Genomic DNA, 17,969 nt, shown 5'->3' with positions numbered 1-17,969 from the left:
ACGCGTGTTCTAGGAATTACTGCTCTATAGTCTAAAAACACTTATATTCACGACGGTATTAACGCAACAATGTATGAATGGAAAAATATAACGTTCCCACATCCGGAACGATAGATACCCGATGTTGAATGGGCCATAGTAATGTTGATATAGCTATAATATTTAAAAAGTTATAGCCCTGCAAAGAAGGTGAGCGACTCCATAGGGTTACAGCACTGGCATAGAGTGGTAGAAGATGGGCAAACTGCGTGGCAGACAATGTGTTAAGCCCTAATCATATTTTCTGAAGATTTGCCTAAAATTACATACCCAAGTAAATGTAAGATTGCTTCTACAAGGTCCATTTGCATGTTCCTGGTATCTAGGGACAGCTGTGGAGATAACAGAGTGTCAGAAACATTGTGTATGTTACTATGCTTGAGTAAGCTCATTCAGCACCTTCTTGAGATCAAGTGTACAAAAAAACTAAAAGGGCAGATGATCTACAAGGGTTTACACGTACTGAATATTGCGATCCGGACACATGCAATTTGAAATATGAATATAGAATATCAGGCCTTATTATGGCAAAGTCATACATCTATGGATCGGCCCAAATCTCCTCTTTCTAATGGCAGAGTTCAATCTGGATTTAGTACCACCAGGGGCCCGTTACAGGGCAGCAAAGACTGTGAATGAAAGCTACTGTAAGTACAGTTACTTTTGTATAATGTCCATAGCTCTGCCATTTTTCTTTACCGGATTGCGATGCGGTTTTTTCCTAGACGTTCACAGAAAGGTAAAGAAACAATATAGGTTGTATTTTATGGCAATAATGTTGAGGTTTGTTCTATGCGTGAGATATAAACACGATTTTCACATCAATATCTGTAAAATAAAAATGGTTGGACTACGTTTGTATGCGGCTGGTTTGAGCTGGGTAGTGTAGTTTTATGAAATTTAGCCGTCCATCGAAAGCCCTCAGTCTCTTCTTTTTTAGGACTACAACGATTTCATGACTGCTTCTCGTCCTCTTGTCTAAATCGTCTGTTTTCCGGATTTTTAAGAGGTTAAAGAGGTCTTTAATTTGACTTGTGACCTGAATTCCTAAATAGTGAAGAATGTTCAATTGTAAAAGGAAATTGATTAAAATGTACTTTGTTTAGCCAATTTGTTGATTGGAGGGAAAGAGAAGACTTTTTGATTAGATTTAGTTTTGAACTCGATAGTTTTCCAAATTCTTGCAACATATCCAAGAGGTGAGGTATACAGTCAGCTGGGTCAGTTATATAAAAGAGCATATCATCCGTATATAGGGACACCTTGTGATTTGGCACGGTGGTGTAGTGGTTAACACTGTCGCCTCACAGCAAGAAGGTCCAGGGTTCGAATCCCGCTTGGGGACCAGGTTTCCATGATGCCAGTTACCCAGGTGGGGTATCTCCCAGGCCTTTCTGTGTGGAGTTTGCATGTTCTCCCCGTGCTCGCAAGGGTTTCCCCCCCCGATAAGATAAACCCAATGGAAAAACATGCACAACAACAAGATCGCTAACGCTGTGGCGTCCTTGACGAAGACGGACAGGAGCACTTGGATTGGTCCCCTGGCGCGGCTCACGTGGCGCCTGTCTGCTCCCGGCTGCCCTTGGGGGGGAAGGACGACGGGATGGGTTAATCGCAGATACGCATTGTATGCATGGTTCGCATGTGTGCCAAATAGTGACCTCGGAGCAGGTCCTCTCATTATTATTATTATTATCTCGTTCCTGACAATACCCATGATTCTAACATTTGATCTAAATGGCAATGGCCAGCGGATCAAATCAAAATAGGCATATACAACATCCCTGTCTAGTCCCTCTGTGAAGGGTAAAGTAGCTACAATTAACACCTTTAGTTTGAACAGAGGCCATAGTATAGTATTTTGACCCACTTGCAAAAGCTTGATCCAACCTTGAACCTCTCCAAAACTGCAATAAATAGTCCCACTCAAACGCCTTCTCTGCATCAAGGGAAACAATTACTTCTGGTTCCAGGTTGAGTAAGGGGAGAAAAGAACCTTAATTAATCGCTGCATATTAAAGAAGGATTGTCCCCCAGGGATCAAATCCGGTTAGTCCTGATTAATAATGGTTGGTATCGCTTGCTTGACGATGTGAAACTGAAACTGAAAGGGTCTTGGTGAGTATCTTCTAGTCACACCCGAGGAGGCTGACCCATACGAGCCACATTGTAAGGGATCTTTATCTTTCTTCAATTAAGTACCTCAGACGAAAGAGTCGTATAGTCTGTTTGAAGTTTTCAGAGGAACAATGTTTTCAAACTTTATTATCTAAAGATGGTAAGTTAGTGTTGTCTTCACGCATAGTTAAAGGCAGTCGAGTAGGTTGAGTAGTTTCTTGTGCTGTATCACATTCACACAGTGATTTAGATGAACTTCACAACTGTGACTATCAAGACTGGACCGCTCATCAAGACTAAGACTAGGGTCCAGGGATATCTGAGGCATTGAGAAATCTTTATACTTTGGACGGGTCTCTATCCGACTCAGACTGATATGAATTAGAATAGTTTGTTGAAATTGATGGTTTGGAGGTTATACAAGGTTGAATTTGGGCCAGTACTAATCCCAGAAGTTTGATTTAAAGATAGTTTACTGATGGAATGAATAGACACATAATATATATATATATATATATATACCTTTTTCTTTTACATTTTTTTATAATTTTTTTTAATGTTGTTTTAGAATTCGAACGCCACCATAACGAACGAAGATTCGAACGTTTGGGCTCAGCCCTAGTGTGTGTGTGTATGTATGAAAGAGAGAGGAAGAGAGAGTGTGTCATATGCTATGCAGATAGAGAAGGCTACGTGAATCATTGTGTCTGCGTTATGTGAAGGCTATGTGGATGTAAGTGTTTGTGTGATAGAGAGAGGGGGGAGAGAGATACGAGGTAAGGATACGTATCACGTGTACTGTGCGTTTAGAAAGATAAGTATTTTATGAGAAATAAATCTTATTTGTTCACCCAGACATTCTTATTTACTTTATTACACAAAAGCAGCAGGGAGTCTAAAGGCCAAGAGTGTTGAGGTGCTGTACTGTCTGGACAGGTAGTTTGAGGTGCTGTACTGTCTGGACAGGTAGTTTGAGGTGCTGTACTGTCTGGACAGGTAGTTTGAGGTGCTGTACTGTCTGGACAGGTAGTTTGAGGTGCTGTACTGTCTGGACAGGTAGTTTGAGGTGCTGTACTGTCTGGACAGGTAGTTTGAGGTGCTGTACTGTCTGGACAGGTAGTTTGAGGTGCTGTACTGTCTGGACAGGTAGTTTGGACCGTCTGGCCAATGGTCTGACGATGCTGTGAGCCTGTGACACTGACTGTTGCTTATGATACTATACGCTGATGATACCATACTGGCAATAATTTATTATCTACTAAAAATAATCATGCCTGGAATAACTAATAACTGTCTCTCTCTCTCTCTCCGTCTCTCTCTCTCTGTCCCCTTCATGCTACAGTTGCCAGATAAGTCCATCTCCAGCCTGGTTCGGTTCTACTACTCGTGGAAGAAGACTCGTAGTAAAACCAGCCTGATGGACCGACACGCTCGCAGACAGAAGAGAGAGCGAGAGGAGAGGTGAGGAGGGATGTAGATGCTGCTCTGAGGATGTGGGTCTGATACCAGGCTAAAACAGATGCTGCTCTGGGGATATGGGTCTGATACCAGGCTAAAGCAGCTATACTGCTCTGGGGATATGGGTCTGATACCAGGCTAAAACAGATACTGCTCTGGGGATATGGGTCTGATACCAGGCTAAAGCAGCTATACTGCTCTGGGGATATGGGTCTGATACCAGGCTAAAACAGATACTGCTCTGGGGATATGGGTCTGATACCAGGCTAAAACAGATACTGCTCTGGGGATATGGGTCTGATACCGGACTAAAACAGATACTGCTCTGGGGATATGGGTCTGATACCAGGCTAAAACAGATGCTGCTCTGGGGATATGGGTCTGATACCAGGCTAAAGCAGCTATACTGCTCTGGGGATATGGGTCTGATACCAGGCTAAAACAGATGCTGCTCTGGGGATATGGGTCTGATACCAGGCTAAAGCAGATGCTGCTCTGGGGATATGGGTCTGATACCAGGCTAAAACAGATGCTGCTCTGGGTATATGGGTCTGATACCAGGCTAAAACAGATGCTGCTCTGGGGATATGGGTCTGATACCAGGCTAAAACAGATGCTGCTCTGGGGATATGGGTCTGATACCAGGCTAAAACAGATGCTGCTCTGGGGATATGGGTCTGATACCAGGCTAAAACAGATGCTGCTCTGGGGATATGGGTCTGATACCAGGCTAAAACAGATGCTGCTCTCGGGATATGGGTCTGATACCAGGCTAAAACAGATACTGCTCTGGGGATATGGGTCTGATACCAGGCTAAAACAGATACTGCTCTGGGGATATGGGTCTGATACCAGGCTAAAACAGATGCTGCTCTGGGGATATGGGTCTGATACCAGGCTAAAACAGATACTGCTCTGGGGATATGGGTCTGATACCAGGCTAAAACAGATACTGCTCTGGGGATATGGGTCTGATACCAGGCTAAAACAGATGCTGCTCTGGGGATATGGGTCTGATACCAGGCTAAAACAGATACTGCTCTGGGGATATGGGTCTGATACCAGGCTAAAACAGATACTGCTCTGGGGATATGGGTCTGATACCAGGCTAAAGCAGCTATACTGCTCTGGGGATATGGGTCTGATACCAGGCTAAAACAGATGCTGCTCTGGGGATATGGGTCTGATACCAGGCTAAAACAGATACTGCTCTGGGGATATGGGTCTGATACCAGGCTAAAGCAGCTATACTGCTCTGGGGATATGGGTCTGATACCAGGCTAAAACAGATGCTGCTCTGGGGATATGGGTCTGATACCAGGCTAAAGCAGCTATACTGCTCTGGGGATATGGGTCTGATACCAGGCTAAAACAGATGCTGCTCTGGGGATATGGGTCTGATACCAGGCTAAAGCAGCTATACTGCTCTGGGGATATGGGTCTGATACCAGGCTAAAACAGATGCTGCTCTGGGGATATGGGTCTGATACCAGGCTAAAACAGATGCTGCTCTGGGGATATGGGTCTGATACCAGGCTAAAACAGATACTGCTCTGGGGATATGGGTCTGATACCAGGCTAAAACAGATACTGCTCTGGGGATATGGGTCTGATACCAGGCTAAAACAGATACTGCTCTGGGGATATGGGTCTGATACCAGGCTAAAGCAGCTATACTGCTCTGGGGATATGGGTCTGATACCAGGCTAAAACAGATGCTGCTCTGGGGATATGGGTCTGATACCAGGCTAAAGCAGCTATACTGCTCTGGGGATATGGGTCTGATACCAGGCTAAAACAGATGCTGCTCTGGGGATATGGGTCTGATACCAGGCTAAAACAGATACTGCTCTGGGGATATGGGTCTGATACCAGGCTAAAACAGCTATACTGTTTGCGTGGCCTTTTCCGACGGAAAGCCGGTGCATATCGCTCTGAAACTCTGTTTGCTATCCACAGAGGACGCGCAACGGGTGAAATGAGGTGGCAACTGCGTTCCGTCAGCATTGCGTCCGGTGCAATTGGCGCGTATTTAAATATGGGCGGAACATGTTCCCCTTTCTATGCAAATGAGCCTCGTCCAAAAATGCTCCCAATCCACAAAGCCTGGCGCCAATTGCACCGAGCAGTTAACGCTACGCACCTACCGTCTTCACATACGAGGTGGTAACTAAGTAGAGCATGGTGCGGTTTGCTGTTGGTGTGAACGCAATTGAACTTTATATAGTACCTAATCTAGGAAGCACAGGATTTTTGGAAGTGAGTGTGAATGAGGGGTGTGTGTGTGTGTGTGTGTGTGTGTGTGTGTGTGTGTGCGAGCGAGCATGAGAGGGAGTGTGTGTGCGAGCGAGCGAGCGTGTGCTGTTCAGGCAGGATTTTCCCGAAAATTATCTGTCCAATAGAATGAATGACCTGGGCGACTGCATGTCCTTTGTTTACTAATTAGGTTAGCTCAAAAAAAGGGCAGTGTGAACGCAAACCAAAATCAAACAATGTATCATTCTCATATTTGCTCCACCAGAAAGTTTATACAGTTTGTTTAAACAAGTGAACGTCCTCCGAGCTCTCTCTCTCTCTCTCTGCCTCTCTCTGCCTCTCTCAGCCAACTGCGCTGGAGTAGATCAGGGAAAATCTCCACACATAATGGGCGTGTCTGCGCTGGTATCTCATCCGCGCAATGTCCTTAGTGGATAGCTCGCAAAGACGGAGCAGATACCGTGCTCAAACCCGCGCAGTTAAGGGTTCAATTACCACCGCGCAAACCATTCTTAGTGGACCCCGCCCTAGGTGTGGTGAAAATCAACTGTTTGGTACATTCTTAAAAAGAAAGAACGCACTGGTGAGCTCAGCAACACCAAAAGACCCAGAGGACCAAGGAAAACAACTGAGTGAATACAGAGGGTTGACCACAAGATGTAAACCATTGGTGAGCCTCAAAAACAGGAAAACCAGATTAGAGTTTGACAAAAACATCCCTTAAAAAGTAGGGGGCGCATGTTTTGCTTGTTTTGCTACACTGCTTGCTTGATTTGGATGCCCTAGAACTAAAGCTGAAGGTCTGTACTTAAACAGGGTTCACACGAGGTCCATGAAGCGCATTTAATACCATCCAGCCACTGCGGCTAGAGGAGAAGCTCACTGGGATGCAGCTGGACCGGGGGAATGGTGGCCTGGATCACCGACTACCTCACCAGCAGACCTCAGTACGTGAGACTTCAGGGCAGCCAATCAGAGGTGCTGGTGGTGAGCAACACCGGCGCTCCCCAGGGCACCGTGCCGTCACCCTTTTTGTTTACCCTCTACACCTCCGACTTCCGCTACAACACAAGGACGTGCCACCTGCAGGAGTTCTCCAACTCAACGTCGGCAAGACAAAGGAGCTGGTGGTGGACTATCGGAGAGGCAGGAAGGGTCCCCCTTCTCCCATAATCCTCGGAGGGGAGGAGGTAGAGATGGTGGAGTCCTACAGGTTCCTTGGAGTTCACCTGAACAATAAACTGGACTGGTCGGACAACACTGAGGCCCTCTACAGGAAGGGACAGAGCAGGCTGTTCTTCCTGAGGAGACTCCGGTCGTTCGACGTGTGCAGCCGACTGCTGCTATCTTTCTACCAGTCGGTTGTAGCCAGCGTCCTATTTTTTTGCTGTGGTGTGCTGGGGGGGAGGGGGGGGGGGCAACATTTATTTATTTTTCTTTCTTTCTTTCTTTCGCACCATTTCAGCATAACAGTAAAAACATTGATCATGACGGGAAGTATATAAAGGTGCTGAGTAGAGGCAAGGGCCGATACGGGGCCTCAAATCATTGGTTTAAAAAAAATAAACACAAAAATAAAAGTAAAGTGAAATAAATTCATAAAACAATTTTCATAATATTAAGATAATAATAATGATAACAATAATAATCAAAGTAATAATAATAATAACAACAACAACCGGTGTCGGCATTGCCTGCGGCTTGGGCCAGTCGTCATACTATCTCAATTGACAGAGGTAGCGGGTGGAAGTCGATGGGTGGGGATTGGACGTTGTGGACAGCGACTCCTACAGGTCGGTTGGTGCGCCTGTACAGCAGAGACAGGAAGTATCGGGGGCAGCGTGAGCCTCCCACACGTTACTCCTCGCCGCTGAGAGATCGCGCTGTGCAGGTGAAAAGATGCGACAGGCTGCCTCCTCGTGTACCGGAGGGGACACGTGATGCAAGGCTTCTGTCCTCACTACAACCGACCAGTGGGGGGCATAGTCTAGCAACGTTCAAGACAGGGGGAGGGGAGAATTGGCTATACGAAATTGGGATGGGAGAAAAATAAGGAGAAAAAGTGGATAAAAAAAAAACATTAATTAGTCTAAACAAATTTACATGAAACTGTAAAACAAAGTGACATTAATCCGTTTTATGAGATTGAAACTATTCATTTAATAATGTATATTAAGGCTTGAGTGATGAAATAGATTTTAAATTATTTATTTTTAATTATAAATTTTTATTATGGAGGGTTTTGAATTCCAAATAGTAGGACCTCTAAATCTTATAACTGAACTGACCTACCGGTAATGTTGTGCGGAAGAAATTACGATGAATATTGTTTGATTGCCTGGTTGGATATGAATGAATACTGGAGGTTGATATGAAAAAATTATGGAAAACAATGGGAAATAAATCTAAATGAACAGTGCAGTTAAACATAAAAATACATATCTGGTATACATTAATATCAAAGATTGATAGTATTTTAAGTTGCTTAAAAAGAGGAGCAGATGGTTCATCATGATTAGAAGTAGTGGCAAGTCTTGTGAATTTCTTTTGCAATATAAAAAGTTTATGAAGAGAAGTAGGAAAAGTACTGGCCCAAATAATATTACAATATGATAAATATGGGTATATCAAACTATAATAAAGTGTCAAAAGACAGGAGCGACTTACAAGAGAAGAAATCCTTATAATAATGCCATATGATTTCATAACTTTTTTGCAAACTAGCTCAATATGATTTTTCCATGTAAGGCCTTCATCAACAATGACACCTAAGAATTTAGCATGTGACACCTGTTTAATTTCAATATCATTAATATGTAATTTAGAGTCCTGTTTTGAATATTTTTTGTTTTTATTTCTGAAAATCATATAATTCGATTTATTAATATTTAATGAAAGCCTATTTATCTGAAACCATGTTTGTGCAAGTATAGCATTTGCATCTTTAATCAGGGAACCAAAGTCGGAATGTGAAAATACAATGTTTGTGTCATCAGCAAAAATAATGGGCAGAGCGGTATCAAACTGTAAAGCAAAATCATTTATAAAAATAAGAAACAAAAGAGGCCCAAGGATTGTACCTTGTGGTACACCACAAGATACCTCAGTTCTATTGGAGTTCATACCCTCAATACACACATATTGCTGCCGGTTGCTGACTCGACATCCCATCATCATCAACTCGAGGGACTCCAGCAAGCTGAACAAGCTGGTGAAGAAGGCTAGCTCCGTAGTGAGCTGGATAATCTAGAGGTGGTGGCTGAGAGGAGGATGAGGAAAAAGCTAGAAGCCATCCTGGAGAACCCCTCTCACCCCCTCTACGAGGAGCTGGCCAGAATGAAGAGCACGTTCAGCCAAAGACTCACCCCCCCCCCCCCCCCGACACACCACAAACCGCCTGGGCCGGTCCTTTATACCGGCAGCCACAACAAAGGGCTCGGGCGTCCGGATCTGCTGCCAGAACTATCACTGTCAGAACTCTGGACTTGAGAACTAGAGACTCACATCACCGTACTGACTATCTTGTATTTTGCACTAGAGACTCTTGTACTTTTTTATATTATATTCTATTTGTATCTATACTTTAAGTGTATCTATAGTGTATATAGATACTGGACTGTATAGGACTGTGAAGCTATGCATCCCCCCCCCCCCCCCCCCCCCATGCTGCTTTGAAACCTGAATTTCCCCAGGGGGATTAAAGGCCTGGAATCCTTGAAAACAGCCAATTTTTTTTAGCGAGGTGCTTAAAAAGTCCTTGAAATTCAAATCAACCATTTGCATTGAATGTTTTGTTCATCCATGATCAAATTGTTCTGAATCAAGAAATATTTTTTTTGTGTTCTATTTTTCTAAAATCTGACGAGTCCCTGTCTCACGCGCTCCAACTGCTTCTCCTCATTTCTTCGTGTGTGATGCTCTAGCTGGCGAGCAGGCCAAGAAGATGCTTAAAAAAAAACAGCATTTAAAAGTGAATTGTATCCTTCGAGTGACAAAAAATAGTGCATGGAAAGATACTTAAAAGTCCTTCAATTTCATTTTGCAATGTCTGGGAACCCTGTTAAATCACATCTTGTGTTTCATGTCAAGTCCATTGTGGTGGTGCACAGACGAGATTGTGTCAATGTCCAAATATTTATGGACTGACTGTATATACAGTTTCGTTGGCGTTGGTCGCTTATCTCACACATTTCCTTCAAACCTTTATTCTAAACACAAAAGGTTGCTGTTGCCCTCATTTTGTAAGATGTCGAGTTACCTGCCAGTTAAATAAATATTTTAAAGGATGTTCTTCCGTACACAGATGGCGGAGGTAGGCTACTTTCCCCCTAACTGCCCAAGCGAGAACACGTCTTGTCACGGATAGTCACATGCTGTGTGCTACATGCGCGAGAAGGGCAACTCCAGGCTTTCTCTCTCTGGGCCTTGTCCTGAGGTTCATAATAATAATTCATTTATTTTGTATAGCGCTTTTCAATGACCCAAAGATGCTGACGATGGGCAAAAAAAAAAAAAAAAAAAACATGGAACCACAGGGAAACGGGGGACAATATGAATACACAGGAACACGAGTAACCGACAACAAATACAGGAGCCAGTAGGGACAGTCGGGAAGTAAGTAAGGGAAACCGAGGGGGGTGGGAGGGGCATGTGTGAAAGAGGCTATACGGCTCCGTTCACACGGCAAGCCTAAGTTCTCAATTCTCATTTATTGCTCCGATTCTAGGGGTGTAACGGTACACAAAAACCACGGTTCGGTACGTACCTCGTTTTTTTTGAAGTCGAGGTTCGGTACGGGTTTTCGGTACAGTGGGGGAAAGTTTGTCTTTCCATGTTCCACTCGGGGGTGATGTAGTGGGCAGTAACTAATTGTACTTGTAGGGCTGTCAACGAATATTCTATATTGAAATTAATAATTGGCTTAAATCGAAAAAAACGAGGCCTGTATTTGATTTAGGACCACGTATGATGAAAGTGGCCCGAATCAGAATTGGAACGTGTCAGATTCCACGTGACTTGTGTTGTCTGTTCACACTGTGATTGATGAAAAACAGATCTCTGTCACATTATGAGCAAAAATCAGACTTGGGCCACTTTTGGCTGCAGTGTGAACAGGGGTGCAGTGCTGGGCAAACGCGGTCAAACAGCGTTTGGCCTTCGTCACTGAGGCCGAAGTGCGCGCATCCTATTATTATGCAAAGTCTAGGTGATAAAATGACTCGTCGCGCCACTTATCACCTAGACTTTGCATAATAATAGGATACCGACAACCAAATACAAGCCCTGTAGGTGTGGTGGGGGGTTGCTTGATCTCCCGACTTCACTGGAAGGATGAGACAAGGTGTATCATCTGTTTTGTGCGCAACAGAGGGAACATGTGTGTGTGCGCGCGGGCGTTTGGCCTTCGCCCATATTACGACTGCACCCCTGAGTGTGAATGTAGCGTAAGAAGGTGAGGAGGTGTCACTGGAGAGAGAGAACGGGGGTTGGGTGTTTTAGATCTCTATCTCACGTCACTCCTCTGCCGTTAGCAGGCCTGGCTCTGACTGATAAGCCTCTCTAGTTTTCTCTTATAATTTGGTCAGATTCCTTCAAAACGACAACGTACTCTTTTCCCAGTTTTAGAACCCGTTAAACCCCTTAATCCAACCGGTATGGTAGGTGGGGGGGAAGCACGTTTTAGCTATGAGGCCTGAGGTGAAGACCACCGTTTGACTGCAGTTTCAATCTCAGTGGGTGGGCCCCCATTTTGCTGTAAGGGGACCCGGGTTGATCAAGTGAACATTTTAGGGGAATATTAAGTTAATCGGAAGCTTGACGGGTTAAAGGTGGTCTTGAAATGGTTAACCCTTTCAGGTATACAGTTTTTTTTTGTAATTCTTTTTCCAATACAGACCAGATGAACAGAAATGACACACACAAAAAAATTAAGAAATTACAAACAAAATACAATTTTTAAATAATAATAAAAAATGTCCTTCCATATTTCAGTCACACATTCTGTCCTCATGGGCCTCCCATGTCTCCTCCACCTTTCCTTCTGTTGTCTCCATGCACATCGTCAAACTGACATCTGTCATCATTGGATAATAATCTGGTTTGTGTGTTTGCACCTGAAACTAACGGGATGCACTGCGTCTCTGTGTTCTGCAGTGAGGATGAGGTGGAGGAGAGCGCTGGACACGCACCCAGCGAAGCAGAGCTCCATCCCAACAAGGAGGACAAGAAAGAGGTTCCTAACCTTCTGTTCACTTAATCAACTGTATTAAACAATTAGAAAGAGGTTCCTAACCTTCTGTTCAGTTAATTAACATTATTAAACATTTAGAAAGAGGTTCCTAACCTTCTGTTCAGTTAATCAACTGTATTAAACAATTAGGAAGAGGTCGTTTATAACCTTGTCAGTTAAAAAAGCTTTATTAAACATTTAGAAAGATGTCATTTTATTCAGTTAATACAACATTAAACAGTTTATTTAGACAGATGTAGTTCTATTCAGTTAATAAAGCATTATTAACACTTTGAGTGCCAGCCACGAGAAATCTCGTTATTTCATGCCATGTGTCGGGTGCCAACAACGAGAAATCAAATTTTTTAATCGTTATTGCTTTTATTAGCGATAGCCATACATTTTTCATTAATCTAGCCTCACGTTAGCATTGGGACTGGCTCTGAGCTCGAACAGGGAAAATACTGCCCCCTATCGTCTCCCGGATGGTAATGCATCCATTGGATTGGACTCAATGGAAATGCATGGGGGGGGGGGGGGGGGGGGGGAATCCGGAATCCACATTTTACTTATCAGGCATGTAACCCGAGCCGATTGCATTAATTGCTGACCCTCAGAACTGCGTGGAATATGTGGTTCGAGTACCCAGCGTTGGATCAATAAACGCAATCGATATTTGGAATGGCGATCAGGAATTGGAATAATCTTTTTGGAGAACATCTGATGTGAGGTAAGGACTTTATTTTACCAGTCTTGGGGTAATCAGAGTTTTTTTTCACATATTTCAACGTTTCCCCTATATGTGTATGTGTGTGTGTGTGTGTGTGTGTGTGCTGACCAGGAAATAGATAATGGATTTTTCAGCCCGCTTCTCTAGCGTGCATAAGTACACATATACTATCGATAATCTAGCGTTTATTTGAAAATTATTCATAAATAGGCTGAAAAATGACAGTGTTTTGTGTATTCCACTAAAGGGCGTTTATCACAATCTTTTTTTATTTTCTGGAAATGTCCAAAAACGAGCGTTTTTCAAAATGGTATAAAACGGAAATGTACAGATGAAAAAAACAATCCGTTTTGTACATGTTGACTGCAAGCAAGTCATTGATAAGCGACGGGCGTATTAGACACACAGCCATAATATAGAATGTAGAAATAGCTCCGTGAAAATCATGAAATATCGGAAAATCTGTCTAAAAAGGCTGGCATTCAAGCGCTAATTCTGGCGCCCCCTGTTGGCTCGCAAAGTGTTAAACAGTTTATTTAGAAAGATGTAGTTCTATTCAGTTAATAAAGCATTATTAAACAGTTTATTTAGAAAGTTATAGTTCTATTCAGTTAATAAAGCATTATTAAACGCAGTTTATTTAGAAAGATGTAGTTCCTGACATTCTATACAGTTAATATAGCACTGAATGTAAAGAGAAATATATAGAAATATTTGCAATATTCCTGTATTTCTGGAAACATCTAGTTTCCCCTTGATGGCAAAACCAGATGTCTGATGGTTACAGCAGAATATCAACCTGTAGCTCCTTGTGTTGCAGCTGGTCGCTGGAGCAGAGAAGTCCGAGGTGAAACCAGTCCCAGTGCAGAAGGTAAGCAACCAGTGGAGGTAGTCTGTATTACATATCTTCAGTGTGTGATCTCTTGTCGGTGATGATTCATCTTCCACACTTAGTGTTGCGGCAGTAGGCTGTCATAAACGAGCCGTGCCGAGAGGCTGAGCAGAGGAGTACAAACACTTTGATGCGCACCGTAAAATAATTCCGTTCCACGTCCAGAATATGCTTTTCAAACTTTTATTCTTTTGCTTTATGAAACAGACGAAATACACGTAATTACATACACTAATACTGTTGCGTTCTTGTAATACTATATTGCGTTTGCGGTCAATAGAAATTATGCGCTCCAATCTCACCCCCTCTTTCCCGTAAAACCGTCAACCAAGTGAAAAGCTGAATGAAATTCCATATGAACACTCTCATTGCCGCCAAACCCCCCGTGAACACGCCCCCCACCACCTAAAGTGACAGTACAACTAACCAAGCAACACCATAGAGAATACTGAAACTTACATTATGGCTCCTATACACTTAGTGAGTTAGAGTAACCCGTCACTCTCTGTGACCCGATCCCTTTCAATAATTCCCGTCTCGATATAATATGAAGTGGAAAGTTCAGTACTTTTGAATCGGTATTGGTGAATTACTAGCTAACATGGTGATTGAACCCCTGTGTGTGTCTCTCTCTCTCTCTCTCTCTCTCTCTCTCTCTCTCTCCCCCTCTCTCTCTCTCTCTCTCCCCCTCTCTCTCTCTCTCCCCCTCCCCCCCCCCTCTCTCTCTCTCTCTCTCCCTCTCTCCCTCTCTCTCCATCTCCCTCTCTCTCTCTCCCCCCCCTCTCTCTCTCTCTCTCTCTCCCCCCCCCCTCTCTCTCTCTCCCCCCTCTCTCTCTCTCTCTCTCTCCCCCCCCTCCCCCTCTCTCTCTCTCCCTCTCTCTCCCTCTCCCCCTCTCTCTCTCTCCCTCTCTCTCTCTCTATCTATCTCTCTCTCTCTCTCTCTCTCCCCCCCCCCCTCTCTCTCTCTCTCTCCCCCCCCCCTCTCTCTCTCCCCCCCTCCCCCCCTCTCTCTCTCCAGCCGGTGGGCATAGTGGAGAAGCCTCCGCACGTGAAGAAGGAGAGCCAGGGTCTGTCGGGGAAGAGTCTCCATCGGGCCAAGAAGAAGCCCCCTAAAGGCATGCACCTCAACCAGGGAGACGTGGCGGCCATGTCCACCAGCGCCCCCACTGCCCAGGGGGTCATACGACAGCTGGACACTGAGCTGGTCACCATCAAGAGACAGGTCAGGACAGATGGGCTTCCTTCCTGGTGTGTGTGTGTGTGTGTGTTTGTGGGGCCAGCAAGAACTCGACTCCGATCATCCCGTGGTATTTATTAGGGCTGGGAATAGAATAGAATAGAATAGAAATAGAATAGAAATACTTTTAATTATCCAGAGGGAAATTTGACACTGCAAATCGCTCACATTAAACATTTAGACGGAACAAGTCACGAATAAGAATAACAAAACAAATTGCCTAAGAATAGAATAAAATATACAGTAAATAAATACAGTAAAAATATACTGAAGTCTACAGTAGGTGTAATATTGAATCACCAGAGGCCCCACGAGACCATATTATTATCGTGATACTAAAGTTGCGATATTGTAATATCATGATATTACCTTTTTTTTCAACTGCAAATTATGTCCCCAATGGAAAACTGTTAACATCTGCAATAAAAATATATATACATCATCCGTTTGATCTAATAAGATCACGTTTTCACTCTGTTCACCTCATTCCAATCATTTTCATTGCAGTAAAATGGGATCGTCAAGCAAAAACATAATTTATTTATTTTTAAATATCAATACTTGGTGTCACTATTGATATGATATTGGCACGCAAAATATCGCAATATATTGCTGTATGGTTTTTTCCCCGCCTGCCCTTAGTATTTATACTGCGTACAGTCTGAAATACTGGATGTTGTCGGTTCCCTGCTCAGATCCAGAATATTAAACAGATTTTGATGTCTACTTTCATCTCCTTTCTCAGATCCAGAATATTAAACAGAGCAACAGCGTCATGAAGGAGAAGCTGAGCTCAGGAGTGGAGGAGTTCCGTCTGGCCGAAGTAAGACCACCTAGACCTGGTGCATGTATTTATAGATCCACTTAGACCTGGTGCATGTATTTATAATAATAATAATTCATTACATTTATATAGCGCTTTTCTAGACACTCAAAGCGCTCCCCACAAACTAGGGTGGAAATTGCCTCCTTCACCACCACTGGTAGCACCCAACCTTGTGCTACGCAGGCTCAATGGCTGCCATACACTGGCACCAGGCACTCGTCACACTACACAATGGCTGCCATACACTGGCACCAGGCACTCGTCACACTACACAATGGCTACCATACACTGGCACCAGGCACTCGTCACACTACACAATGGCTGCCATACACTGGCACCAGGCCTCGTCACACTACACAATGGCTGCCATACACTGGCACCAGGCACTCGTCACACTACACAATGGCTGCCATACACTGGCACCAGGCACTCGTCACACTACACAATGGCTACCATACACTGGCACCAGGCACTCGTCACACTACACAATGGCTACCATACACTGGCACCAGGCACTCGTCACACTACACAATGGCTACCATTAGGGATGCCCCCCGGACCCCGGTTTTAAACGGGGACCGGTACTATATTAGAAAATACCGGAGTATTTATAAGCTCTGACGTCCTCGGTACTGCTATCGATACTCTAGAGAAATTATTATTATTATTATTATTATTATTATTATTATTATTATTATTTAAAAGTTGCGAACGATCCTCTCTCTGTCTCTGCACGAGAAGCGAGCCGCAGCCAGCGAGTCAATTATTACACACACTCCTCGCGAGTCGCTCGCTAGTGCTACACATAGACATACGGGTCCTACATACGGGTACTCCTTAATGAAAGTGTCCCCGACGCCCCGTGCTATAGCGCTCTGCACACAGACAGCAGCTCTGCATGCACTGTCGTGATCATGGCGGATAGAGCGAAGCGTTCTAAAGTATGGATATACTTTACAAGGGTCAATGCCGACAATGCACGTTGCCACAAGTGCAACAAAACATTTGCCAGTAAGGGTGGCAATACGAGCAAATCAATTTATCAAAACATCTGTTGGCAAAACATGATATTAGTGTGCAGAAATGCGCGTATTCGACTGCCTTGCGCGCAGTGTTCCATCTGCATCCACTGCAGCCGTAACCGTAAGCCAAGATACGGAGTTGCCTAGGCTAATAACGAATTATTACAAATAGGCTAATAAACAAAACAATTGTTTAGCTACAAATACTACAATCTAAACTTTTTATAGATCGTCAAGCTGAGGCGTCAGCCACTATGTCCCAGGCCAGTGAGCCCTAGAGGTAGAGGGACATCCTCCCTCTACCTCCCTCCACCACCCAAAGTCCTTTCTCCCTAGCAGCTAGAGGAAGGATGACAGAGGATAGGGTGAACGAGTGTCACAGTTCTGTTAGCCTTTTGCATTTGTTGTTTATTATAAAAAGTCTATAATTCAGAGTCAGACACATTTAAAACATTGTTGCTGCTGTTGCTGAAGAAATTATATTAATTTATTATATTTATTTATAAAGTTATATAAAAGAACATTGTTGTTGCTGAAGAAATTATATTTATTTATAATACTTATTTATAAAGTTGTATTTATAAATAATAAAGCAATGTTGATTCTGTTCTTAATTAATTGTCTTTTTTTCTTGCAAAAAAAGAACCAAAAAGAACCGATAAGAGTATCGATAAAGTACCGAACCGTTAAGCAGTATCGATAAGAGTAGTAGTATCGATAAAATCCTAACGATACCCATCCCTAGCTACCATACACTGGCACCAGGCACACATCACACTACACAATGGCTGCCATACACTGGCACCAGGCACACATCACACTACACAATGGCTGCTATACACTGGCACCAGGCACACATCACACTACACACCGACTACCATACACTGGCACCAGGCACACATCACACTCATCACATTACCATACACTGGCACCAGGCACACATCACACTACACAATGGCTACCATACACTGGCACCAGGCACACATCACACTACACAATGGCTACCATACACTGGCACCAGGCACACATCACACTACACAATGGCTACCATACACTGGCACCAGGCACACATCACACTACACAATGGCTACCATACACTGGCACCAGGCACACATCACACTACACAATGGCTACCATACACTGGCACCCGGCACACATCACA

At 43.8% G+C, this 17,969-nt stretch overlaps 1 protein-coding gene across 2 annotated transcripts in view; it reads left to right on the top strand.

Annotated features, from left to right (window-relative positions):
- The window catches only part of rcor1 (REST corepressor 1), a 44,064-nt gene that overhangs the window by 16,144 nt on the left and 9,951 nt on the right, over positions 1-17,969 (top strand). For both annotated transcript variants that reach the window (XR_014619409.1, XM_084308054.1), the window contains exons 6-10: positions 3,500-3,618; positions 12,025-12,103; positions 13,651-13,701; positions 14,741-14,944; positions 15,705-15,782. Coding sequence is in view for 1 of the 2 variants with exons in the window: in XM_084308054.1 (XP_084164180.1) it covers positions 3,500-3,618; positions 12,025-12,103; positions 13,651-13,701; positions 14,741-14,944; positions 15,705-15,782 (531 nt within the window). In the remaining variant the exon portion in view is untranslated. The remainder of the gene's footprint in view (positions 1-3,499; positions 3,619-12,024; positions 12,104-13,650; positions 13,702-14,740; positions 14,945-15,704; positions 15,783-17,969) is intronic.

The sequence above is a fragment of the Notolepis coatsorum genome (assembly GCF_963971535.1).
Source record: "Notolepis coatsorum genome assembly, chromosome: 2".
NCBI lineage: Eukaryota > Metazoa > Chordata > Actinopteri > Aulopiformes > Paralepididae > Notolepis > Notolepis coatsorum.
The sequence above is the reverse complement of the archived record's forward strand: the minus strand, read 5'-3'. Positions and strand labels throughout refer to the sequence as shown.